Below are 27,098 nucleotides of genomic sequence, written 5' to 3'. Positions count from 1 at the left end.
TTTCTGCATAAGAAATAACATTTTCTCGGACGCCTGGGTGGCTCAGTGGGTTAAGCATCTGTCTTCAGCTCAGGTCATGATCCCAGGGTCCTGGGATCAAGTCCCACGTCAGGCTCCTCACTCAGCAGGGAGCCTGTTTCTCCCTCTGCCTGCCACTTCCCTTGCTTGTATGCATGCACACACCCCCCTCTCTCTGGCAAATAAATAAATGAAATCTTTGAATGAAAAGAAAGAAAGAACATTTTCTGGAGTGCCTGGCTGGCTTAGTTGGTAGAACATACAACTCTTAACTCATGGTTGTAAGTTCGAGCCCCACAATGGGTGTAGAGATCACTTAAAAATAAAATCTTAAAAAAAAAGAAACAACATTTTCCTTGGAAATATAATAACAGGAAGTTTCTTAAAAATCATAGTCAAAATAAGGATAAGTAAAACAACATAAAAAACTCTTGAATCTTGAAAGGTTAAAAGGCATAAAAGTCTAGACAATTCTTCAGATATTTTGTAAGGTAACTTGATATTTGGCTTCACTTTAAGGAAAATGAAAGCAGAAAGCAAAGACTTCATTTTATGAAGGTGTGTAAGTAAGAAGGGTGATTGATGAATATTCAAACATGAAGCAGAAGTCTACAACAGCAACGAGCAAATTCATTTAATAACACAACCATGCTGGCCAGCACACAGTGATGCAGTCTGTAAGTACTGGGCTCTCAGAGAGCCCTCCCCACTAGTGGCACCTCAAAGATCCAAGGCCCCAGCACAGCGATCTTTCCTTGCAACTGCTGAAGCTCAGTGGTAGGGCAGATCCTGGCTTTGTCATTCCTCTTTGTTCATTTGCTCTGAACCATAAGGGAGCTAGCACAACTTGGAATTGAACAAACTGGGCCAACATCAGCATTCCCATCCTTTGTCTCCAAGGATGACTCATGCTTGGCTTGAAATCACTTGGGGACAGGTGGGACCTTGCCATTTCCTGAATCACCTGAGAAAGTAGCTCCTGACTCCACCCAGGTCTAGGAATTTGAGCCCAGGCAGACGTGCTTGTCTCCTCAGAGGGGCTACTGCTTTTCCTCTCACTGAACCACAAAGCATAACTGGCCAGGAAAGGCTGGTGGGGCAGGAAAAGGAGATATGGAGCTTCTGGAAGGGAATGGAGAAAGCAGCGATGAAGGACCTTCTTCAGCTTTAGCCCTCAGAGCTCAGCCAAGAAGAAACGGTCATTTTTTTGTTTAGTTTGTCCCTTCATTCATTTCCCCACACATTCATCCTACCTCCTGAGGCCTGCCCAAGAAGGAGCTGGGCCTCCAGCTGCAAGGGAGCCCTTGTGTCTGTTCTGGAGGATCTTGAGAGCCAATGGCAGAAGGTAGACAGAACAAAACTCAAGCATGGGCAATTCCCTTAAATGGAAAGCCCAGGGACAAAGGATGTGGTGGCAGCAACTGGAGAAGCATGCTATAAAGGACTATGGGAAATAACGGTGCTCAGTCCCCAGCAACCCAAGCAGTTCTGGCAGCTTGACCCTGGCTTGTCACCAAAGACATGAGAGAATCAATAAGTTGGGGCCATCTGTCTCCCCCAGGCAGCTTACCTTCCTCTCTCAGAGCCAATGTCTGCTCCAGTCAAGACTTCAGGTAGGAAGCCCATGGCTCTGGATCCCACATTGCCATCACTTGACTGTGCACTTGACCTGTTTTGGGAAGAGAACCATTTGCTGACTCTGATTAGGTTTTGATCTAATATAACTAAGATGTTTTGAGAGCAAGCCTCAAGGACTAGAAACCCCAGCTCTCGGCTGCCACCCTGTGCTGCTCTAACTAGAGCCAACCTGACATTAGCAAGTATTTCTGCTTTTCTTCCAAACCTGATGGACTGGGAGCAAGAGTGGAGCCAAAAAACAAAAACAAAAACAAAAACAGAACAAAGTGACAACTCAGGAGGAGGCTGGCACAATGGAGGGATCAATGACTAACAGAACAAGGGGCAAGACATTTGGGGTCACATTGAGAAAATGGTGGCAGGCAGGCAAGGTCGTGGCTCTTATCCATTGCTGGCTACTAGCATCTCATTGAAGAAATGTCTAACTCTCAGCCACTGCTCACCACACCCAGGCTTCCCTGGTCTGTCTTGGAGGACAACTCAATGAGATGGTCACAGGATGGCTGGGCACAACCGCCCCTTCTGGACTCACCGTCCCCAACTAGCTCTGCCTCCCATCTTTGCCAGCCTCTACCATGTCTCCCTTTAGCCACAGGTCATCCTGAAAGTCCATGCTAGATGTTCTGTTGAGGCCCATGTACTCTTCGGTCACTGACTACCTTAAACTGATCACTTGGCAGCCTTGTTTGCCCTGGCCATCAGCAGGACTGCTTTCAGTGGGGAAAAAGCCACAGTGAAGATAGGCCAAGAGCTGGGGTGGGGGTGGTCTGGCCTAGAGATTTGTCCAGCTCTGCAACTGGCTCCCTGAGGGAGGGGCCTGCCCCTCTCCAGGCCTCATGCATTCCTTCATTTATTCTTTCAACAAATATTCACTGAGGACCTGCACTGCCTCAGACACTGGGGACACAGTGGGGAACTGGACAGTCCTGGTCCTAGCTCTACCCATTGACCTTAGACCAAAGGCTACATGGGCTCTACATCCCTACACCAAATTACCTTTCAGGGTCTAGACTGGGGCTCTTGCAGGCCTCCTCACCAACCAAGTCTCTCTTGGCCTCTCTAGGGCTGGGGGCCTCTTTGTCTTTGGAGCCTGGGGAAGAACTATGGAGGAAAGAAACATAAGTCAACCACCCAGTAGCCACCCACACTCAGATGAAGGCAGTTAGCTCATCCCTAAATGCCAACTGTCTTCAAGGAACTCAAAATTTGATATTGTGGGGCACCTGGGTGGCTCAGTGGGTTAAGCCTCTGCCTTTGGCTCAGGTCATGATCTCAGGGTCCTGGGATCGAGGCCCACATCGGGCTCTCTGCTCAGCAAGGAGTCTGCTCCCCTCCCCACTTCTCTGCCTGCCTCTCTGCCTACTTGTGATCTCTCTTTCTGTCAAATAAATAAAATCTTTTAAAAATTTTGATATTGTGGGACTGGCTAATTCTCAAATTCTCAGTAATAGTGACTGTTGACTGAAGGTCAGACTCCATTCTCATGATTCTGCATGCATTAATCCTACAGATAAACCCCAGGATATGCACACTGTATTTGTCCATGTCTACTTTCTAGATGAGTGAATGAGGGCACAGAGAGCCCAAGCAATGTGCCCCAAGTTCCCCAGGTAACAAGGGGAAGAGCTAGGATTTGAACCCAAATGGTTCAAATTAGTCCAGAACTTTGGTTGCAGAGTTCTGGGCTGTAATTCTCTATGATGTTAAGACTGCTCCTAACCTCCTAATTCAACCTCCCTCTGTTCTCTCTGACCTAGTGGGACACCTCTGGCTTCCTTCCTCCATCTCCATCTGTCTGTCATAACTCTTTGACACCATCTCCTACCTCCCTTGCCATACCTTCCCAGTCTCCTTCACCTTTTCTCCTCTTCTGCCCTGGAACTTTGGTGTTCTCAGCCTTCCTTTCCATGCCCATGCTCCACCATGGAAAGGCATAGAGTGGGAGTCAAGCAGCCTCGGTGGGAGTCCTGAATCTGCCTGTTCTTGGCCATGTTACCTTGAGCACGCTACTTGACCATTCAGGGTCTCAATTTCCACATCTATTAAATGGACACAGTGACTGCGTTTACATCCTGCATGGGGATACCTGCTAGGCTGCTGGGGCAAGGTAGGGCTTGGTGAATTCTAGCTTTCCCTCTTTCTTCTTCCCCCAATTTGATTATCCCATTGACAAGTGGGAGATCAATGGGTTGTTGTAGCTTCGCCGTTCCCAGACAAAGTACCAGAAGCCTTGTGGGCTCTGAAGACAGGAGACACACCAGGGATGTTCACTGGAGGCAGCCTGACTTCCTCCTACATCTCTTGGGGTCATTTTGCCCTTGTTTCTCAGAGATTGGTCACCTTAGGGAAATCAATGAAGAAGCTTTCGATATTGCCTTATTAAAGAAGTCATTCCAGTAACAAACACTCCTGCATTTCTGTTCTGGTCCAAAGGGAATGTATAGAACACTTAACTGCAGGTGCTGAGTTCTTGGGGAACAATGATCTATGAGTGGACAACTGTGCACTGGCAGGATTTTCCCCAGGGTGCTGGCATAACTACTTCTGCCTTTTAGAAATCTCACCCAGGTAGAGATGTGGAGAGTCTAGGGATGGGGCAATAGAAGAATAAGAAGAGGAAACATCCCTAAAGTAAAATGGGTAGGACTCAGTGCCTGACTGGGGTGGGGATGTGGAGGAGGAGTCAAAGAGGAGAGTAAAGGGAACTAGAGATCCATCAGGCCTCATCTTGGATGCCACTTCTCCAAGGGAACCTTCCCTTAACCATCCCCACCTCTAGCTGGTGACGGGCCCCTGCTTGGAGCTCCCACGGCTCTAGTGGGCAAACACTCTGGCCTCCCTCCCCAGACTCTGGGCTTCATGAGGCAGGGACTCAGGGGTCAGGTGTGCATCAGGAACTCAGTAAACGGTAGCTGACTAAATAGCTAAATGAATGGAAGACGGATCCCACCTGTCACTTGTCCCTTCAGAGAATTGGCACCTCCCTGCTCAGATCTCCCCTTGCCCCCACCCCATCTTCCCTGGGTCCCAGCCCCTAGCAAACCCTGCTGCCCCCCCCGCAGCGCACCATCCTGCCTGCCTGTTGCATGACTCTCTCCCTCCTATCTCAGGGCAAGGACTAGGCCCTCTGTGATCCCTGCTGGTTGTGGTCCCCCTGTCACTCACCTTCCCCAGCACCGTGTACATCAGATGGTTAACATTTCTGGCCAGGGGGCAGTCACCCCTGGGGTGGAAAGAATGAGATGGGGGTAGGGGACCCAGGTTGACCATGTCTCTCACCAACCAGCCCCTTGCCCTGACCATTTGTATCCCTTCCCTACTGATCCCACCTCTAAAATGCCACGGAAGGAGCCCAGCAGGGCCCCCATACCTCATTCCCTCCAGGTTTGGGGCCATCAGGCAGAGTCCTGCTCCAGGTGTCAAGATCTGCAGGCGGACAATCTCCTCGCCTCTTGTACTGCAGCCAAGGAAGAAAGCCAGGGAGTTGCTGGTAAGACAAGCCTTCCTGTTTCCCAACTGTGCCAGGGGTCCAAGGGCATTCTCCCTCAGGAGCTTCCTGGCTAATGCCGTGGGACCCAGACCCATTGCCTTTTTTCTCCTCTTTGGCCTTAAGTTTTCTTGGTGCTACAGCTGAGTTTGGGCCACTGACCTCCAGGCCCCAGAGGAAGGAGAGTGAAACAAACACCCCTTTACCAATCTCCCACCCACAAGCCCAGACCCCCTGAGGCACAGCAAAGGGCCTTCTGGGCGGCAGTGCGACCACCCAGCTCCAATGCTCTGTCTGTAGCTGCTGCCATGATGCCACTTGCGGAGGTAAGCCCTGGATGTGGTCCCTCTGGAAAGTTCAAAATGGCTATTTGTGAGGCCAGTGGGAATTCTGTATACATGGACTGATGGGGACTGATGCCCAACCAGATTCTCTGGAAACCTACAGACCAAATTTGGAGTGTGAGCTGGTGGGTGTAGGATATCAGGGACTTGGGGCCTGAAAGCAAGTGACCAGGTGGTGGGGGCTAGAGGTGGGGGAGGAAGAGGCAGAGGCTGCTAGGGAGAGGGCTGGGAGGCAGATGGTCTTCACTTTGGGGAAACTAGGGTGGCTTGGCTGCTCTCCTTTGAAAGTCACCTTAGAGTTGATTCTGACGTCTAGCTCCAACCTAAACGAGGAGGCCTAAAGAGGACTGGGTCAGTGGGCTGCTTGTTTATGTCCCTCCTGGGGCTTAGCTGACACCTATCACACTGGAGATGACATGAGGGAAATGGAAGGGCTTCCAGGGACAGGGTACCTGGTGCACAAGGCCAGCTCTGATCTCTTTGTCCTCCCACGATAGCAATGATGACAGCATAAAGCACGTGGCTGAGACACACCCCACTTGAGAACATCATAGGCACATAAAAACATACTTGTTCACCGGTGTTGTCATGTCAGAGAGGAAATAGGAACAAAGCATGACCCAAGCCTGTCCAAGCCGGTGCCTCTCCTTCAATGCCTTCCTCCTTCTTTGTCATCCCCTTGAGCAATTCCTTCCTGAAGACCCCACTCAAATGGCACCCCTTCCAGGGAGGCTGTTATGGGTTGTATTGTTGCTCCTAAAAGATGTGCTGAAGTCCTCTCCGGTATCTGAGAATGTGCCTTTATTTGGAAATTGGGCCACTGCAGATGTAATTAAGTTAAGGTAAGATCATACTGGAAAAGAGTGAGTCCTAATCCGATACGACTGGGACATTTGTACTCAGACACATGGAAGGAATACAGCCATGTGAGAATGGACACCTACAAATTAAGAACCAACAAGGATTGCCAGCGATACCAGAGGCTAAGAGAAAGGCCTGGAACAGATTCTCATCCAGAGCCTTTGCAGGAAACACAGCCATACTGACACCTTGATTTAGAACCCCTGGCCTCCGGAGCTGTAAGAGGATAAGTTTCTGTTGTTTAATCCACCGAGTTCATGGTAACTGGTTACAGTAGCCTCAGCCCCAGCCCCCTACCAGAGCTTCAGCCAGAGATCGCTCTAGTTCAGCCGTAGGTCCTCAGCTAGGCTGAGAGCCGCTGGAGGTCACGGGCCCTCATCTAGTGGGGCCCCAACTGCCTGTGGCATTTAGAACTTGAGGCAGCCTCACGAGGTTGGTATCACTACTCACTGTTGTATACACGAGGGCGCTGAGGCACAGGGGGTTAAAGTACAAAGCCTTGTGCTGGAAGCTGTGCTGTTACTGTTCTCCAGTTTGTCTGCCGGGCAGCACGCTGGGGCACAGCCTACAGGCCCTGCCATGATCGGGTAAGGCAGAAAGCCAAGGAATCTTGACTAGTGCTGTGATGGGGACAGCAGCCACTTTCTCTGGAAAAATGGGAGACAGGCAGGGGCGCTCGAACAGTGCATGGCTCGCCGCGTCCAGGGCACCCAGGCCCTCCAGACAAGAAGAACTCAAAAAATCAAGCCCCAGGGTGCACAGAGGGAAGACCCCTTCCATGGTTGAGCAGGGGGACTAGAGACAAGGAGTTCAGATGAACTTGGAGCTGAGAGGCCTTTGGGATGCCAGGCAGGTCTGGTATCTGATGGAAGGAAAGTGAGAGCTGGACAGCCCCAAGGACACAGCCGGCAGGTCCCAAAGTTTCAGCCCTCCCTGAAGTCCCTGAAGGCTTTGGCACCTAAAACAAGGCCTTCCCTCCTAGGAACTTACTGCGGCAGCCTCAGCAGGGCCATAGCTGGGGACAAGGCTGTGAGGTTCTCCTGCCCCACTCTGCCATAAGCCAGCTTGTTCTGAAGTGTTACAGAACCCAGAATTTGGTTAAGTCATTGCTTCCCACAGGGCTTGGTTCCTTCAAGGCCACATCCAGGCCTGGAATTTTCAAATAACCAGGCAGAGTGAAGCTGGGTGTGGGAAACTGATGGCAGCTGCCTGACCCGACCAGTGCAGGACCTTCCTGACGCAGCGGGGTCGGAAAGGAAGAGAACCCAGGACCAGCCAGCAGCTCACCTGGAAGCTGTCGGGGATTGCAGACATTTTGTGACTGCAGAATCTGAGGGCAGCATCACACGGAGCCTCCCTGACCAGCCCCTGTTGCCTCCTTCCTCCCCCTGGGGCCTCACAGGCAAGTTTGATCTTGGACTTCTGGCCTCCAGAACTGTGACACAGAATATTTCTGTTGTGCAAGCCACCAGTCTGGGGGACTTTGCTACTGGTGTCAATGAACCATTCATTGCTTTTTTTTTTTTCTTTTACATAAAACACAAATAAGGAGAAATCAGAGATGTAAAATGTTTGGGGCTGAATTATGCCCACTTCAAAATTTATATGTTGAAGTTCTAACCTCTAGTGCCTTAGATTGGAGCCTTATTTGGAAACAGGGTCATTGCAGATGGTATTTGTTAAGATGAGGTTCTTCGGGAGTAGGACAGGCCCCTGATCTAAAATGATCGATGTCCTTATGAGGAGAGGAGATCAGAACACAGACACACACAGGGAGGAGCCCGTGAAGACACACAGGCAGAGGTGGCTATCTACAGACCAAGGACAGGCCTCCCTCCCAGGCCTCAGAAAGAACCAACCCTGCTTATGCCTTGATTTTGGACTTCCAGCCTCCGGAACCGGGAGACAAGATATTTCTGTTCTTTAAGTCCCCCACAATCTGTGCTACTTTGTTCTGGCATCCCTAGCAAACCCAGACAGCCCCCAAGTCCCATCAATGCTGCCTTCTGAAGAGCTCTCAAATCTTCCACTTGTTTAAAAGTTCTTACGGATGAGAGTTCACACAAACAAGGGAGTATCAGGGCGCCTGGGTGGCTCGGTCATTAAGCGTCTGCCTTCAACTCATGTCATGATCCAAGGGTCCTGGGATCCAGCCCTGCATGGGGCTCCCTGCTCAGTGGAGAACCTGCTTCCCCCTCTCCCACTCCCCCTGCTTGTGTTCCCTCTCTCACCGTCTCTCTGTCAAATAAATACATAAAATCTTTAAAAAAAAAAAAAAACACCAAAAAACAGAAAAGCAAAGGAGTATCCGAAGACGAAGGGAGTGAAGAGGAGGGGCCGCTGCGAGGCTGTGAGCTCAGCCCCCTCCGGGCACAGAAGGTCTGCAGCGCTGCTCGCCCCCACGGTCTGTCTACGGCAGGTGGACACACACAGATGGCTGTGGGACTTGAACTGGGGAGGGGAGTAGGGGCTTGCCAGCAAGTGGACTAGGCTCAGTTCACTGCAAAGTACAAGGAAGTATTGCTTGCTCTCTGTTTGTGGACAAGCGAGCACTGTCATGTGCGCAGATGCTCAGGGCTCAGAAATCAAAGCAAATCAGGGCCCCCTCTGTAGTGACATCCCCAGTGCGCAGCCTGCTCTTGCCCTGGCGTTCCAGTCCCAGACCCTCCCATATGACTGGCTCACAGGCCAGAGCCAGCACACAGCACCCACCTGGGCTCCCAGCTCCCTGCAGGGCTGGGCAGACTCAGCATGCGCTCAGCTCCACCCCCAGTGGGGCTGTCAGAGAAGGCAGCTGTGAGCGGGGCTGGGGACTGTGGAGCCTCCTTCTCCAGAGGAGGCGGTGGGCATGGTTGGCAGGCTGAACTTGGACAACTTACAGCAGAGGTCTAAACAAGCCCAAGAATGGCAGGGCTAAGACCCTGACGGTAGACCCTCTCAAACCCTAAAGCTAGTACTTTTTTCTAAGATGTTGTGGCTGCCATCAGGTTAAGGTAACACAGATAAGCATCGAACAGACAAGAGTGACATGCTGTCCCTGGACATCAGGCTGTTGTGCTCCGTTCAGCCCTACAGCATCCAACCGCACAGGCTCTTACTGATTTCTGTGCCCATCTTGTCACTGGGCACATGGGGACACTGACCCTGAGGCCCTGCAAGGTGGCGACCCAGCAGAAGTCCCACAGTGACACGGGCAAGGCAAGCCGGCAAGCCCCCAGCCCCAGGCAGAGATGAGTGTGGTTCATTACCTGCTTGAGCCAGAAGGGAAACTTGCTAGAGCAGGTGGGTCTTGGCTCTTCTCAGAAGGCCTGTCCTCATCCACCACCTCAACCCTGGGGGCAAGAAGAGAAACAGATGCACTGCTTGTCCCCTGTGGTGTGCTCAGCTGAATAGTGTGCCTCCAAAATTCATGTCTGCCTTGAACCTGTGAACGTGACCTTATTTGGAAATAGGGTCTCTGAAGATGTAATCAGGTTAAGATCAGGTCACACTGGAGTAGGGCGAGCCCTACATCCAATGACCAGTGTCCTTATAAGAAGAGGGAAATGTGGACGCAGACACAGAGAGAAAAGGTCCGTAAGATAGAGGCGGAGACTGGAGTGATAGGTGTACAAGCCAAGGAATGTCAGGGGTTGCCTGTGGTCACCAGAAGCTGGGAAAGAAGCCTGGGACATAACATCCCGATCATTCCCTGTGAGCCCTGTTCACCCTGTAGGCCCCATCTCCAGCATCACTGTCACTTCCAAGGGCCTGGCCAGGCAGAGGCTCCCAGTGACAAACCTCTGGACCCCAGTCCAATAAGCCCACCTGCCACGGCATTGTCCAACCTATCCCTGGCAGGGCGGGAAGGATGGGAACAAGTCCTTTTTTCCCTGGTAGCTACTTTTGCTTCAAAACTTCAGAGGCCCTTGGAAACTCTATGACTCTTTTAGGGGTCAGGGCCCTAGCCCTGTTAGCAAATGGAAGTTTCCAGCCACAAGCTACATTCTACTGGCCAGATCCTGCTTACACAGAACTGGCCGTTGAAGCCTTCTGACAGAAGCCACCAGCCCCTCACAACTTCCCACTCTAGGCCTGCCTTCCACAGAGCTCATACTCCACCCCTGCTGGCAGGAGACCTTCTCTGTAGCCAGCGAGAAGCTTCCAAGTCTTCCCTTGCTGACATTTACCTCTTCGCAATGAACGGGGCCTGCATCTCCTGGGGAGGGCTGCTGAAAAGGAAGCAGAAAAGGCAACGTGTTGGACAGAGCCCGTGGACAGGTGACATCGTGACCACTCTGCTTTACAGGGACCTGGTCTCCTCTGTCACTAGTCCTGCTGGCAGGAGCCGGCCCTCTCCATTTTCCAGAAAGTACATCGAGAATCCCAGAAGGTCTGGATAGGAGGGTTCTCTCAACCAACCCCTCCCTAGCCAAAGGAACCCTGGAGCCCTAAGGGGAGGGGAGCGGGTCGGTACCTGGGCCGGCCCAGAGCCAGGCCCCGCCGTGTCTCCCGCTGTGTCACTAACCTGGTGCTCTTCTTGGCTGCTGACAGAACATAGGAGTGCTCGCGGGGAGCCGTCTTCCTCACCACACTGCTTGCAGCCTCCGACCTGGGGTGGCACAGGGAAGGGGCATCGAATGGCATAAGGCGGGACTCACTGTGCCAGCATAGCCAAATTAGCACCTGCTCCCAGAATTTACAGATGAGGAAACTGAGGCACAGGGAGCTTTAGTGACTATAGAGACCTCCCAGGGGCAGGGCCTATTTTGGTCCAATTTGTGCAGGACCCTTTCTAACAAACTGATATAAACTCCCAAAGCACCTTCCTCCCTCCAGCCTGTCTGCCCACAGTGGAAGGTTCTCACAGACCCTCATCTCCTAGGTTTTACTCCATAAAAGGTTCATAAGAGGGTTTTCTGAGCTGGCCCAGCCCTGAGTCGGTGGTTCTGGGACTCAGTAAATGACACCTGCTGCTGGTCAGCCACTTCTCCAGTATGATCCCGTACATGCTATGCATTTCGTCACCTCAACTGGCGCAATTCCTTTGTCACTGGTCCACGCAAACTTGGGCCTCTGCCCTGCCCGTGGGATGTCGGGTGGGCACCGTTACCTCCGTTTCTGCTCATCAGATGAGAAGGGTACCTCCTCCTCTTCAGCGGTCCCCGAGGCTGAGCTACGCCGGACGTTGTAGGGTGCCCTGGGGGAGGGGAGGGGAGGAGGTGATGGTCTGTTGTGGCCCCTCCTCCCCCCTCTCTGCCCATGCTCTCCTCTCTCCTCAGGCCAGTCCTAACCATCCCTCAAGACCCAGCTGAAGCCTCTCAACTGTCACATCTCCTTCTTCAGAGAGATTTCTGGAGAAATTTCTTAGAGAAATTTGTCCACAATCCCCCCTCCCTGGGCACATTGTGGGGGGCTTCTTTGACAGGGGCCAGAAGGGGAGCCCAGAAGATTTATATCCAAGAAGCCACTCAGATTTTGCACAAAATGCCAATAACTGAAGGGCTTCCAGGACCTTGAGCATGCTTGGGGTCATCAGGCCCCAGTCCAGCCTAGCCTGAACCCCAGAGGGGTGCAGAGACATGTCCAGAATACAGAGCCAACCAGCAGCGGCCACAGCCATGAGCCATGACCCCTTCCGCAGACCCACTGGTCCCTTCAATAAGCTTCTTTACAGTCCTTGCTTTGCCTCCGTTCGGAAGTGCAATGTGTACAGCTGTCCAGCTTTCTGGGGTTTGTCACTCTGTTGGTAAGCTCCAGGTCACAGTGGCAGCCGGCAGCGATGTCGGGGGCCATGCGCAGACGCGAGCAACCAGCTGCCCTCAGCAGACCCGGTGTTTGGTGTTTGGGCTGGTCCTTGGAGGGAGCCGAGCTAGGTCTGCAGTTACATACTTACAGCTTCTTGTAATCCTCAGTGGTCATCTTATAGCCAGAGGAGGACGGGCGGGGAGGTCCAGCAGGAGTGGCTCTCAGCAGACCGGTTGCACTGGAGAGGAAAGGAATTTCCATGTGCCCACTCCCAGGTCCCGTCTTGCTTCCAAATCTGCCCACATGGCCCAGGAGACATGTGGCTCGGGGCCTTTCCTCTTTTCTCTCACCACCCTGAGCAGGGCAGCCCTCCTGCCATAGGTAGGCCCAAGCCCCTTAGCCCTGCCTCTCTGATGGAGTCCAGGTTCACCTTGACACTGGGGTGCTTTGACGATGTGTCACCTCAGTCTGCCAGGAAGAAGGCAGACGAAAGTATACAGCTCAGTGCAGTCAGCCAGCAAGTCAAGGCTGGGAAGCCCTCTCAGCCTCCTCCCTGTGTCTCTGCCCCGGCGACTAGGGCCAGTCAGGTGGTGGCCCAGGATCTCCCAGAGGCATGGCTGCTGGGGAACCCAAGTGTCAGACTGGACCATACATCCACCTGGAGCCTTTCTGTCCCAGCACTGCTACCCAGGGCCCTGACCCATGGAGGTAGAGAACTGCCACCTACCAGCCCTCCTGCCCGCCCCCTCTTACTGAGAGGAAGAATCATCTCTGTGCCATGTGCTCGGCATACGCCCTCACCCCATGGACACACACCTTTTTGGAGCTCCGTTGGCCTTGGGGTAGTGCTGCTGGGGCTGGCACGAGCTGTCTATGGGCCGGGTGAACACTCCCCTAAAAGAAAGGCCAGAAGAAGTCCAGTGAGTCCCTGTGAGAAGCCGGGGAGTAGTGCAGGCAGGCATGGGGAAGTGGGCAGGGTCCTGTGGTCACCTACCGGATGATATAGCCAGTGGGAGCCCTTGTGCTTGGAGGCCTGCCAAGGGAAAAGTAGGTAGGAGGTGAAGCAAAGATGCCCTACTTTCTCCTGCACCCAGAGAAAGCAGAGTGGATTGGCCGCTGGGTGTCCCAGTGTGGTCAGAGTGAGGACAGGACGAGGGGCAGCCACCCGTTCACCCACGCCAGCGTGCCTGTTCCGCTCTGCCCATTTCTCATGCTCCCGCGGGAAAGGTACTTATGGCTGATTCCTCCAGGACTGGCCCAGCACGGTCCTGGCTCACACCAAGTGAAGGCGTATTTCATGGCTGAGCGTTTCCTGAAGAGGGCTCCCCTCCAAACTCCAACTTTTCCCTGGCCTGCCAGGGCCCAACAATCCCATGAGAAAGAGGTCATTTGGGAGTGCTAACAGAGCCCGCTCACCCTCTATTGTCAGAACTGGAGGCTCCATGGCCAGAGGCCATGGTCCTTGACCTGACATCTCTGCGCAGCCTCCTTTGGGGAGGCTCGTGAGGGCCCCAGGGGTAGAACTGAAGCCAGATGCCCCTCCCTTCCTGCTCCTTGGGGTTTCCCTCCTCCAGCTCCTGAGACGCCCACATCACAGTCTGGATGGTAGTCTGGGGTTGGAGGGCGCGGCTGGAAAACAAACACAGCGCACGTGCTGGGTGCCTCCTCCGTGGGAGCAACTGAGAGGCAGGGACAGGGGACAAGGATTCGGCAGAGGAGTTTAGTGCTGGAGCAGGGGTGGGGCAGTGGGTCTAAGGGAATCCCATGCAAGCAGGTGGGAAGGGCGGCACAGAGCCCCAGCCTTCTCCATCTTGACAGACCCTGTCCTCAGTAGGGACAGCCTCCTGGAAGTAACAAAGTTGCAAGGACACTTGGGGTGGGACCTGAGAAAAAAAGGTCATTTATCCCCCATGTAGCCACACATACATTTTTGGTTGAAATACCCATGCCTTGGAGAGAATGAGAGCCAACGTTTAATAGACTTTCAAGTACCCCTGCTCTAGGCCCTGAATCATAGTCCCAGGATATGCTTTCCAAATATACCTCCAAACAGAAGCCCTGGGCGAGACCTGCACCCCCCAAAGTGAGCAAGTGCCCCAGAGAGTAGACCATCTTCGAACCGTCCTCAGGCCTTCACCAACCTTGCCGATGGCAGCGGTCACAATTCATAATTCTCTCTCCTTGGGTCATGCCTGTGTTCCCTGCTAAGATGTCAGTTCCCTGAAGGGAGAGCTGTGTCCTCTGTGGTGACCGACTCAGTGAACAGGGGTGATGGGCAAGTCCATAGTTATCAGGGGCAGCCCTGGGACTCAGGACCAAGTGTGTGCGTCTCCTCTCTCGTGCTGATTACCAAGTGTCCTCAGCAATCCGGGCTCCAGATGGGAGAGAGTCATGTGTGACTCTCAGCTGCCTGATGCCCTGAGAGATGTTGTCTCACCGCCTACGGGGGCTTCTCAGTGTCCAGTAGACAGCCAGGACCATGGAGGCCCATGAGGCAGCCAGCTTCAAGGTCACACAGTAAGGCCAGGCACCTGAACCCAGTGACTCCTGCATTCCCTTTCCCAAAAGGAAAGAGAGCAGAAAAGCCTGTCCTTCCTGTGGAGTTGAAATGACTCTGACATCTCTTCCGAGCTTAGGCTCCTCCTTCTCCCCTGAAGACTGCAGCATGAGGTCCCCCTCACCAGCCTTCTGGGCGTCCCCCCTTACCTGGCCTTCGGGCCTTCCCCAGCTGATGAAAAGGATGTGGCACGACTTCGACCAGAGGGCAGCTCTCTGAGGAAACAGGAGTTTTGAAAACGGGGCGCCCGACCATCCCAGAGGCTGCCTGTTCCGTCAGTAACCTGGCCCACCGTCCCATCTCACCTCCGCCTGCCCTGGCCTGCCGCCGCCTGCCGCAGGCCTGCATGGACACGCCCACGCAGCAGCCAGGGCTTTCCCGCCCTGTGACTTCGCTCAGGTCTGGCCTCAGCGGGATTGCTTTCCCATGCTCCGCCCACCCCAGCTGGCCTGTGGCCACAGGGCCAGGCCGGGGTCTGCGTGGTCGGAGTCCCTCAGCAGCCCCGGGAGCTGACAGGCCCCAGCCCAGCCCACGTGTGCCGGCTTACAGGGTGCGGCCCTCCGAGTTGCCCTCCGAGTCGTCCGGCTTGGTGATCCAGCTCTTGTCCCCCTTGAGCGTGGTTCGAACCTTCATCTGCTTGAGGACATTGTTGCGTTCCTCCTCGCCAGGTGGTAGGGGCTTCCCTGGAAGAGGCGAGGCCAGGCAGCCTCAGAAGAGGAGCCCAGCCCCAGAGCCGTGAGGCCTCCCTCCCAGGTCCCCCAGTCTGCCGCTCTCACCTTTAGGGCCGCCTCCGAGAGCTGAGACACTCATGGTGCTTGCTCTGCAGATCCCGTCTCGGCTGATCCGACTGGGCTCCTGGGGGCAAAGGAAGCACACAGTCTGTCACTTCATCATGCGGTCCCTGACACACCAGGGCCGTCCAGACTCCTTTTGGCCCTGGGAAGCAAGAGCTGACGGAGTTCTGGGTGGTGGGCCGAGGTCAGGAAGTGAGCACACATTGGATCTGCCACTGTCTGCCCGGAGCTGCTTCCTCTCTCCAGTCTGCCTCAGTGCCCTCATTTGTAAGAGTCTACACTTCAGTACTGCTATGAACGCAGAATGTTTCTGCAAATGCCCGGCACCACCTGGCACAGCAAAGATCTCAGGCCAGTTGGACAGGAGCCAAGCAGCAGGGACTGTCAGCCTGAGGGTGTGCTGCTTTCTTTCTCTTCCTCTCTGGATTCTTGCCCTGCTTCCCTCCTTGCCTCTTCTCTGCCCTCTCGCCGTTGCTTCCCTCATGTGGCCAGTGAGGGGTGGACCACGGTGGTCGCTCTCTGAGGCCTTCACAGCACCATGAAGGTCTTTGCCCCAGAACGGGCTGGGGTGAGGAAGCTGCCTCTCCAGGCAGGGACTAGCGCTGTGCTTCAGGGAGAGGGAAGGCCCATAGGGTGAGTTTAATCCCTGCCCCAGCCTGCCACAGTTGGCACAGTTGGCACAGTTGGACCTGCCACAGTTGCACAGTTGCAAGCAGGCATGATGAGAAGGAGGGGCTGTGGCTCTGCCAGAAGAGCCCTGAAGCCGGGACTCTCTCCTCTTAGGAGTCTGCCACCCTCTGGGCCTCACCAGGGCCAGGCCCAGAGAGGCCAGACCCTGCTGCCAGCTGGCAAGCCCTGGACGTGTTTCCTTAGAGGTCAGGGGCGCACTAAAATAGGTAAGACAAGGGCCAAGAGCAAACCAAATTTGCCGCATCAGCAAGAGCTGGCTTTCCCATAAACCACACTGGATGAGCAGTCCAGGAGGCCCAAGCCTGCTGCGTGCCAGGAATGGCACCTCATCGCAGTGAATGGCAGCCCCACTGCCCAGCCCCTGACCAAAGCTGCCACGTCAGAGTTCTGCTGAGCAGAACTCATTCCAGAGGTGATCCTTGGACCTCAGAGGTCCAACTCTCCCATCCCAGCAGCCTGTGGAGTAACCCTACTGGGCAGGACACACAGACAGAGTTGCCACCTGGGATCTCAGCCCCTCGGTGTCCTGGTGCCTCTGACTGACTGTGAGACCTTAAGCAAGTCCCTCACCTTCTCTGGGCCCCAGCTCAGGGCCTCCTACTGCTGAGTCTGTAGGTTCCTTCAGGAAGTTATCACTTTCCCCTTGACAAACCTGTGGTCCACATTGCCTAGAAGTTTTCTGCCCAAATCAGAACAAACCAGCCACCTCCAAAATTAGGACACATGTACACACATGCAGGATGACAGAGACAGAGGGCCCACAGGAACTCACTGGCCAAAGGGACAGAGACATGTGTAAGAGTCCACAGCAAGGCAGAGTGGAGTTAGCTTCGGGTCCCATCTTTACAGCTAAGACCCCAATCAGAAGACTCAAGTCTTATTGCTCCCACTTCACCATGCAAAGAGCGGGGCTGGTGTTGCATCTCAGAAGTCAAATGTCCTTCTTTGATAGGACAATAAAACTGAAAGAGGGAGGAAATGAGTCTTCCCATGGGATTGAAGAAGGCAGCTCCTTGGACCAAGGAGCCTTTAAAATGGACAGATGGCGTTAAAAAAAAAATGGACAGATGGACACATGAGGTTGGAATTCATGTCCCAGCTACAGAGCTGGTTTTTCCTCCACCTCACCACCCCCACCTTCCCCCTCCCCACACAGCCCTGGACCCCTTTCATCTGTTCCCAGACTAGACCTGCTCCCTCTACCAGCCTCAGCAAGGGCAGAGCCGAGGCACCCCACCTCACACGCCAATACACACCCTGCACTGAATACCAGCACTGGAAGCTTCTGACTAACCCAACACTCCTCCCAGACCTACCATCCCCTTCATCCCCAATCAATGGACAGTCAGAAAAACCCTCACTACAGACAGGCATCTTTCATGCACTGTTGGTGCATGGGTCAATGGACACATCTTTTCATAGGATAAATCTCTATATGTATTGAATACCTTAGCAGGGTAAGACCACTGGTCCTTCAGCTCTCCATCACAGCAATCTCTCCTAAGGACGCAAATGAGTAAGCAGAATAAAGTATACTAGAGGGGTGGCATCCCAGCGTTGAGTAAAATAGTGAAAATCAGGCAATAATACAAATTCCCAACAGTCATGTTTAAATATATTCTGATCCATTCATCATCCAAGCAAATACTAGGTAGTCGTTACAAATGATATTGACATATAATGATATTTAACATGCCTTCATGTTTCCTTATATCAATAAGTGAAAGAAGCTTTAAAAAAAAAGACATGTAGGGAGAGACTGCGTGGCTCAGTCGATTAAGCGTCCGATTCTCGGTTTCAGCTCAGGTCATGATCTTAGGGTTGTGAGACTGAACCCTACATCGGGCGCCAGGCTCAGAATGGAGTCTGCTTGAGATTCTGTCTCTCCCTCTCCCTCTTCCTCTCCCCACACTCTAAATAAATAAATAAATAAATAAGATCTTTAAAGAAAGTCCATTACAGTGCACAGGGAAAGAAACACCTGACTGGATATATACCAAAATACTTTGCTCTTCTGTGTATTCTACTTTTCCTATAATGAATGTGCATTGCCTGTGTGATAAAGACTAAACAAACGGTGGTTTAAGCAAGTGAAATGGGAGCCGGGACTGCTTGGACAGCCAGTGATGGATCTCAAAAGCTGATGCCACGTGAGCAGTGCTGAGGAAGGACTGGGAAGTGAGGAGAGTCACGGATGCAGTGGGGAGTTCGCTCCCTCCCTCAGGGTAGACATCTTGGGTAGGGGCGGTGTGCCCTGGGCCTATAGGGACCCTCTGTGCTGCTCTGAGCCGAGCCTTGTCACCTGCAGGCACACACATGACCTCCTCTAGGATCCTGGGTCCTCTTGGCCCATAGCTCACATAGGAGGGAGAACAGGCAGGTCCCCACACCCACTTCCAGTTTTCCTCTTCTTCTGGGTACTTGGGCTTCTTTCAAACCCTTCTAGGCCGCCCTGGCATATGAGACCTGCCATCCAGAAGGGCCACCGGGCCTGAGAGCTCACATCTTTGCTCGTCATCCCTACGGGGCTTCACATGGCTGTGGCATCATCCTACTGTCTGCGCCTCCGTTTCCTCATCTGTAAAGTGGTGCCAAGCCACCAAGCACATGGATCTACTCACTGGGTCTCATACTGGTAGGATACATCTAAGCCAGAGCATGTGTCATTGCCTAGAATGTGGTGCCAGCTCTTTTCCATCCCATAGTTTGGGCGTTACGATGCTAGTGGGTGCTGTCATCTCCTAAATGGCCCGTGTGAGTGCATTTCTAGTCAGGACAGGCAGTCTGTGTACATTTCTAGTACTACAGCTCCTGTTTCGACCTTGATATGGAGAAGTCTCCCGGTACCGTAGGACCTGCCATCTTGCCCTGCTTAGGCACAGTGGCTTATCTGCCACTTTTCACTCTTGCTTTCCCTCATAGAGCAGCTCCTTGTGCCAACTCCAAGCAAGGTGCCACAGTCAGACCACACCAGCCTGTCCCAAGGCAGCTCAGGACCAAGTCCACATCCCCTGAGCAGTCCAGGCCACCTCAGACACCAGATGGCCTCCAGCCCTCCCTCTTGGCCCTTCCCACCCTTCTCTACACTCCCACTGCCTGCAGATGCTTACCGGGACAATCAGGGGGTGCCTCCTTAGCAAGAAGGAGTGGGGGAGATGGGGACAGGCCCTTCCTGACAGAGATGGCCTCCAGATGCACCTTCCTCCCTACTGCTGAAGCCTCTCAAAGGCTTTCCAGCAACCTCCCAGGAAGGGGCCTCTGGCCCTGATTAGATAGCAAGAAGGAGTGAGAGAGATGGGGACAGGCGCTCCCTGACGGAGATGGCCTCCAGATGCACCTTCCTCCCTACTGCAAGCCGGGTGCGGTCAGTGGAGGTGGGGCTGATGCAAGCAGGAGCTGCTGCGGCAGACCAGCAGGAGGGAGGGAGCCAAGGAATTGGAAGAAAGTGACGCCAATGCTTGGCTGATGCACAGGAGACAGAGATGGCGAGAGAAGCAGCAGGAGGAGGGGCATCCCATCACCCCACAAGGACAGGGCATGCTCTGCCTCCAAGAAGAGAAGACTAATTTAGAGAAAATGTTCTGGAATTGCCACCCTGCTTGATTTTCCATGTCGTACACGCCTCTTCTCTCAAGCAGGCTTTGGTGTCTTTGCGGCTATCTCCTTGCCAAATGGCCTCAAGCCCCAGCCCAGGCAGCATCTCCCAGAGGAGCCCTCAAGTGCCACAGCTCCTTGGCTGAGGAACACAGCCTGGTCCCAGTCTCCGCTGCGCTGCACTAAAAATGTCTGCATTTCCCACTAGCCTGGAAGGAAAGGGAACCATAGGAGAGGAAGAAAGCGTAGAGAAACAGAGCCCACCTCAGTCAGACAGCACAGCATGTACCCTGGTGGCTGTCTCTGGCCCCCAAGTGTCACCCTCCCTGGAGCCTTGCCAGGCTGCCCCAAGACTGACATGTCCTGTTCCACCTCTGCCCCCCGTACAGTGGGACAGGCTGGCTTCTTCCAGACAACTGGGCAAACACCAACAAGGGGGCAAGGCTGCTGGGCCTGCGAATGTATGCAGCCCGGCCCTTGGTCCCACCGGCCCACCCCAGCCCTGGGGACTGTGGCCTGGGATCTTTGTGCCAAGGGCTTGTGTGAAAGAAGACAGAAAGCTGAGCAAGTGGCTGGCTGGGGACTGGGGGAGTGCTGGACACCAGGCAGAGACTTCCTAGGCAAACTGGAAGGGAAGAGGAACAAAACCCCTTAGCTTCACACGTGAAGGAGCCACAGCCAAAGGACACAGGTGTTGGGGCTTGGCTGAATGTGTGTGTGCCAGGTACTGGCCATGGTGAGCAAGCACGAGCGGGCACACCACAGACAGAAGAGCAAGGGGCAGGACTTCTTCCCCAGAGGTGAGTTTTGACAATCTGTACCCAGAGGGCTGAGAGGGAGCCCAGCTGTTTTCCCTATGCGTACCAACTTTCTATGGGCCCCATCCCTGGCCAGCAGGAGTCACATGCACTTCTGTCTTTTGGAACCCGAGCCCACAGCTCAACTCTGGGTTGACCCTTTAACTGTAACTCAGGGCTTGACTGAGGAAGCAGTCGGTTAGGACAAGAGGGTTGCCCACATAGTCAAGCGAGTGATCAAATACAGATGTGGCAAGTGACATCTACACGAAGGTATCAAGGCCAACTTCAGGCCATGTTTGAGTAAAAGTCTCTCTGAGAACTTTCAGGGGGCTCCAAAGCAGGGAGCCCTAATAGAGGGACAGCCCATAATCACTTCAGCAAAAATGTAAGTGCTCCCATCCTATCATGAGGGAAGAGGTAAAATGATGAAAAGTCCCCTGTCGCTCAGCAACTTGTTCCTAAGATGGGTAAGATCAAGTTCATCATCAGTTCTGATGCCAGTTCTAAGATGCCAGTTCTGATCATTCCACTGGGCACTGTTAGGGTCAGTGATCAGACAGTGATCACTGTTGACACAGAAGACAGCTGGCCTGGCAGGAAGGAGACTCCTTTCTCCCATGGAACCTTGGCTCCCCGTCACTGGGTGAGAGAAAGGCCCGGAAAAGGAGATGAGTGGAGTGAGACCACAGGCTGGATATAGCATGGAGCGTGAAGGGGCCAGGGATGCCAAAAGTCAGGGAGTTTGACCCCCCCATACGGGGTGTGACCCTCACCCAATCCTTTCTGAAGGTACTTGGCCTAATGTCTACGTTTAGACCCAGGCCAACACTCGGGCAGCCAATGGCTGGAATGATCAAATATTTTATGAAGCAGCCTCCTGTGGCCAGGTCTCACGATGGAGCACATCCCGATTCCCAGTCTCCGCGTCTGGCCAGACGACAGTACACAGACAGCTTGCTTTCCTCCAGCAGGGGCGGGCCCTGTGCTGCCGCTCCAAGGATTCCCAGCCGCCCTCCAGGAGTAGGGGGCCCTTCGGAGGCCTGCCAGAGCGGTGGCTGCATGGCTGGGTCGTGTCCGAGCCCCCCTACCCCCAGCCTGCTGCTGAGCAGAGTACCCGGGGACTCCTGCATGGAGGCTAATAGGGCAGGAGGAAGGAAGCGCACCAGCCGGAGGAGAGACTTGGATCACGGAGGCAAAGATGTAATGTGGAAAAAGAATGTGTGTGGGGGGGAAGTATTTGTAAATGTGCTTTACAGGTAAATGACTTCTACATGAAAGTCTGGAATTTCACCTTCCCGCAGCCCACCCCCAACATCCCAGAATCTAGACTTCTCGGCGTCAGTGCTGGAGGGCCCTGGGAGGCAGCTGTCTGAGGGTCTGAGGGAAGCCAGCCCTCTCCAGAGACAATGAAGAATTCTAGCCCCAAAGGGGCGAAGGGAGCCCATGGCTGCCTGTTCCTCTTGCAGACCTGGGATTTCTCCTGGCTCTCCTGTGCCCATTTTCTAGTTGTCTACAGGCTGGATACAAGTGACTGCTTGGGGTGACAGAGCCATTTCAGAGGTGGCTTCGCCTCAAGGGCCAGCAAGGGCTTCTGGGCAGGGCCCTCTGACATGCGCTGTGGAGGCCAGGGGGCCTGGGCAGAGCCAGAATGGCGGGGATAGCGGAGCCCATGAGGTCTCGCTCCAAACAGAACCCCTGGCTCCACCTCCCCTGCCGCAGCGTGGGAAGGGGCCCAGCAAAACGGTGCGAGTCCTCCTTCAGGACCTGAGCAGCCTCTGTCCTCCACTCCCTGTACCCTCGCAGCCTGGGAACCAAGCCGGTCCTAAGCCTATCACAGTGGGGCAGAGATGCTAGCCCAGTCTGCGCACAGCCACAGGGGCCGAAAGGGACTCAGCGGCGATGGAGCCCAGCCCCAGCTCAACCAACTCCCCGCTCCCTGGACCGTCACTGCTGCCACCTAGTCAGCCTTTGCCAGAGCAGGCTTGGTGACAAGGAAGCCCCCCCCACTTGCCCCTAACATTGGCCAAAGAATTCCTTTTGTCCTCGTTACAGGTGAGTAAAGCTCAAGAGGAAGAGAAGTCCCCAGCTGCCCCCCCACCAGCACCGCCTCCCACCCAGCGGAGCTCCAACCCTCCCCAGCTGTTTTCTCCCCTTCCTGTCCCTCCCATTATCAATGTCCCCATTTTTGATAAGAATATGGAGACTCAGAGAGGAGAAAGCATTTGCCCAAGGCCACATTTTCATTTATTCAACAACCATTTATGGAAAGTTGGCAGCCAGGCTGAGTGCTAGGCAGACAGACAGCCAGCCAGCCAGGAACCTACAGCTGCCCTTCTAGGGCATTGCCAGAATGCTGCATGTCCCCAGGGAAGTGCCCATGGCTCAGGCCTTCCCAAAAGAATGAAAGAATGAGTAGGAACTCAGCAGGCAGAAGTAGTGAGACAAATCCTGGGTCTTTGTTTTTTTAGTTTAAACCGGGCACAGCCTGATGTAAGCCTTTTCACCCATTCTCGTGATTAGAACCCCTTGTAACATCAAGCTCTCTGGAAAACTGACCTAGTCTTTAAAAAGTAGTGCGCTGAGCCAATGATCACAGGAACCAGATGAAGGGGTCGAAGGCCAGGACCATCAGTGACAATCTGTGGCAGCACGGGACCTGCCCACCACTGGCCCCAGAGGCCACGTCTCCTCTCTGACCCGGGACATGGCCACAGGGCCCGAGAGCCACCTCTACCATCACCACCAAAGGCTCCGCTTCTTGGCTCTCTCTTGAAGTGGGAAGTGAGCCTCCCATGGGAAAAACCTAGATGGTGCTCCAGAAAGTGACCTCTGGGTCCCTCTAGAATCCAAAACTCCTGGGACATGTGCTTAAGCTGTACGTTCCTGCCTCCCCACATTAAGAGTTTGACAATGGGCCTCTTAACTTTTCGTTTTTCAGATCCTTCTCCGCCCAGACCTGTCCCTCCTGCTTTCCTACCCCTCCACCTTCTCAGTTCTCTGTCATTGCTGTGCCCCAGCACCCAGCACAGGCAAGCAATCAGCAAACACCCAATGAGTCTCTAGCGAGTTCCCTTCCATGCCTCAGTTTCCCTTTCGGAAAAAAGACCTGACACTAGCCCTGCCCACTTTCTGACCTCTCCATGGCCACTCCTCAACGAATGTTACTGTCACACAAGTGTCCCTAAAGAAAATCCTCAGAAGAGTTCACGACAGGGAATCCACGTGAGGCTTTGATGGAGTTCTTGGTACCGTTCTCACAACTTTTCTGTGAGTTAAATCAATCCAGGATAAACAGTTAAAAATGAAAACAGCAAACATTAAAAAAAAAAGCCAATCACATTTTAGTAGGCATCCAGAAATGGTCTAAGAATTAAGTGTTTTGTGGCAAATAATTTAACTGTGGGTAGACACTATACGCATCATTGGGACAGACTAGCAGTGATTTTTTAAACCCTTTTTCTTTAGGTGGGGAGCCCACATGCCTCCCAGCCTGACCCAACCTCCCCCCAGGGGACACTGTGGTCTTGGCTCATCTGTGCGTCAGCCTCCCTTCTGCAGCAGTGACAAAACCGAGGCCTCCCCAGAGGTTGTGTGATCTGCTCAGGTTTATCCAACCGGATGGTGGCTGAAGTGGGGTTCGAACCCAGACTGACCTCTGAGCTGCTCTCTCTCACCACTAGGCTGTAGAGGCGCCTCCCTGTTCCAGCACACACTCTCTGACCATTCATCTCCTTGCTCCGCTTCCTGAGCTCCGGCCAGCTCAATGACTCTCAGAAGCAACGATGCCTCCTTCCCCCAGGTGCAGTGCCCTTGTCCTGCCAGCCAGGTGCCTGCAGCCAGTGGAAATGAATGTGGAGGCCCCGATGATGTCCCAAAGTCTGGCCCACCACGTGGGCTGCTCTTCAGAGCTCTGAAGCCATGGGAAACAGCTCTCCTCTTCCCCAGCCGGGGTCCCAGCCCATCCCAGGAGGGCTGGGCTGTGGGGGCAGCCTCGGGGCTCAGCAAGCAGAAAGCAAGCCGGTGCTATGCATGGGCTGTGGCTCGAAGCAAGATCCAGACCGAAGGGATCAGTCCCCGGGGGAGGCCAAGTGTGGAAGGAAGGAGGCAGGCTTCCAGCTTCCAGAGGACACTGAGCCAGATTTGGGACTTTTCTGGGCACGAGACAGGACGGTTCAGGGACAAGCGCTGCTACATGTAGGGAGGCACCAGGCAGAAACACAAGGGGTGCCAGGTGTGCTGAGGGAGGCAGAAACACAAGGGGTGCCAGGCGTGCTGAGGGAGGCTGAGGTGAAACACGGGCCACCCCTGAGCTCACTGCCCTCAGGTGGGGCACTGTCTGAGATCTGGACTCTAACTGAGGAGGAAGTGAGGCAGACACTTTCGATGCCGGCGGTAGCTCCCTACTGAGTTGCTGTCCATCTTCCAAGCCAGACTGCCACTCCTTGGGGCAAGGCCGGCAACTGATTCCTCTCCAGGCCGCCACTGCCCGGCTCTGGGTAGAACATATGGGGGCTTGGGAAGAACGGCCTTTGGTTTTTCAGGAGTAAGAGGGAGGCTAGACTCATGCAGCCTCAAAGGATATGGAGACCTTGACTTGGCAGCTGCGGATTTCCTCACCTTGCTTCCAAGCCCTCCTTCTCCAAGAAGCCTTCCCTGACCCTCCAAGTCAGAGCTACTCTCAGAGCCCCTTGTGTTTATACCACTCAGAGCTGCAGCACCCAGTATGGTCACGGGCCACCTGTGTCGCTGAGTTGTGCATAGCCAAAGGTTTGAAATGTACGCTGAGTGCTGCTCTGGGGACCTTCCACCGGTTTTCCACAGCTGCGTGTGGAGCCCCCAGGCAGGCCGGAGCATCTGAAGTCCTGGCCAGGAAGGCACAAGGGCCGGAGCCCATTACTGGTGGAAGGAGGGGGTAGGGCAAGTGAGGTGGATCTGCTCCTTCCCATCTGGGATGGCCCAGGGGTAATGAGACAAACAGCACAGGCACCAAGGCCAGCCAGCAAGCTGGCCTCTGGTCTGTGCATCTGTGTCCTGGCTAGATGCTTCTAAGTGGCAAGCAGGGCGTCTGAGCCGGCCCCTGGGCTGCCCCTGATTTTTCAGATGGGGCAGTGGAGGCCTTGGGAAGGTAGGACCATCCCCTGCTTCTCCTTCCACCCAGACTTGCCCTGCAGCATTAGGTGAGCTGGTGAGGAGGGAGCAGGAACCCAGAGCCCTTTCCCGTTGCCCAGCCTAACCAATCAGCCCATGGGACCCTGCTTCCTGTCCCCAGCCAGGTACCGTGACCAGAAATCTAAAGGGCCATGAGACTGAAGCTAGAGTGGGTCCAGGTGCGGGAGGGGGTGGGAGGGGGCTCTCTCAGGGTTCACAGAGTGTGATCCTAAGACGCACAGCCTTCCACAATGTCAAAGCTAAGGACAAACGGCGCAGGGAGAATACAATTCCTACCACACGTCAGATGTTCCAGAGCCCAGTCCCCAGTCACACTGAACTCATCTGAGCCCCCAGGAGGCCTGAGTGGGAGGAGGACTGATGTGTTCCTTCCTTGGACTGACCGAGCTGCCCAGGTGCCCCCAGCTCAGAAGTGGCAGGTATCATTCTGCCTTTCCAAAGAGGACAAGGCTCTTGGCTCCCCTGCTCCCCTCCAAACAATTCGGCCACAGAGCCTGTTGATAACACCCGGTGACACTTGATTCGGCGCCTTCTGTCTGGGACAGCTACCTTTCTGGTAGCCTTCCAGGAGGTCGCCCCGTGGCGCACGCATCCTCATCACAAGCAACCCCCCAGCCTCCGGCTCTTAGTGCTCTTACCTACGAAATGGACGTGTGAACTAGCAGATCTGAAATGTCCTGATTCTTTTGCCTGCAGATCAACTCTCAGAGCACCCCGGCCCCAGGCCATTCACTAACAATCAATCCCTCTTTTCCAGAAAAGGTAAGGAGGCCAGACTTCTTTGCCTCTCTAGGTTAGTATCTTTGCTTACAGTGAAAAACCAGTAAACCAAGTGCCTTGCCTCCCTGGTGGAAGCCCAGGAGGACTGCGTGGAGCGGGTGAGGATTATGGAAGGGGAAACTGAGGCCCTGAGCCTTTCCTGCCACCTGGCTGGCCATGGGCCAGGCGCCCCTCCGCCCCCCCCCCCCCGCTGCTTCTCCACCGGGCCGCGCCAATGGCGACTCGACAGCCCTACCTGGCACAGGTGCCCAGCTCGCGGGGCGGGCAGAGGGTCGCGCGGGCAGGAGGCGCGGGCTCCCTCAGGTGGACAGCGCCCAGTCGGGACGGGCCGGGCCGGGCCGGGCCGGGGCGGCTGGTGCGGGGCAGCGGGCGGCGGGTGCAGCGAAGAGCGCGCAGGGCAGCGAGAAGGCGCGGACTGGGCTCCACCCGCAGGAGAACAAACAGGTTTTCACCGGCGCCCAGTGCCTCGCCCCTCGCCCCTCCCCTCGGCCGGCCCCCTTCCCCTGCCCTGTCTTGGGGTAGGTAGATGCGCCTGGCACATTCCGCACATTCTCCCGCCAGTGTCCTCGGCCGGCCCGCCCCTTCCCAGCCCCGCCCCGCGGGGCTGCTGGAGAAATCAAGGCCGGGGCTCCCCTCGCC

General features: G+C 54.6%; 1 protein-coding gene across 4 annotated transcripts in view; it reads right to left on the bottom strand.

The window, feature by feature from the left end:
* Positions 1-26,761, bottom strand: part of ZNF185 (zinc finger protein 185 with LIM domain) — a 51,907-nt gene extending 25,146 nt beyond the window's left edge. The window contains exons 1-14 of one of the 4 annotated variants that reach the window (XM_044235285.1): positions 26,695-26,761; positions 15,409-15,487; positions 15,180-15,315; positions 14,782-14,847; positions 13,070-13,108; positions 12,892-12,969; positions 12,224-12,313; positions 11,441-11,527; positions 10,856-10,939; positions 10,518-10,559; positions 9,597-9,680; positions 5,027-5,113; positions 2,653-2,757; positions 1,589-1,687 (exon numbers count right to left, since the gene is read on the bottom strand). In XM_044235285.1, the coding sequence (XP_044091220.1) occupies positions 1,589-1,687; positions 2,653-2,757; positions 5,027-5,113; positions 9,597-9,680; positions 10,518-10,559; positions 10,856-10,939; positions 11,441-11,527; positions 12,224-12,313; positions 12,892-12,969; positions 13,070-13,108; positions 14,782-14,847; positions 15,180-15,315; positions 15,409-15,442 (1,031 nt within the window). In that variant the 5' untranslated portion in view covers positions 15,443-15,487; positions 26,695-26,761. The remainder of the gene's footprint in view (positions 1-1,588; positions 1,688-2,652; positions 2,758-5,026; positions 5,114-9,596; positions 9,681-10,517; positions 10,560-10,855; positions 10,940-11,440; positions 11,528-12,223; positions 12,314-12,891; positions 12,970-13,069; positions 13,109-14,781; positions 14,848-15,179; positions 15,316-15,408; positions 15,488-26,694) is intronic. The other 3 variants (XM_044235283.1, XM_044235284.1, XM_044235286.1) reach the window with 3 other exon arrangements.
* Positions 26,762-27,098: the final 337 nt, after the last annotated feature.

Source organism: Neovison vison, chromosome X (assembly GCF_020171115.1).
Source record: "Neovison vison isolate M4711 chromosome X, ASM_NN_V1, whole genome shotgun sequence".
In the NCBI taxonomy this organism is placed as follows: Eukaryota; Metazoa; Chordata; class Mammalia; order Carnivora; family Mustelidae; genus Neogale; species Neogale vison.
This window is presented reverse-complemented; position numbering and strand designations above follow the sequence as displayed.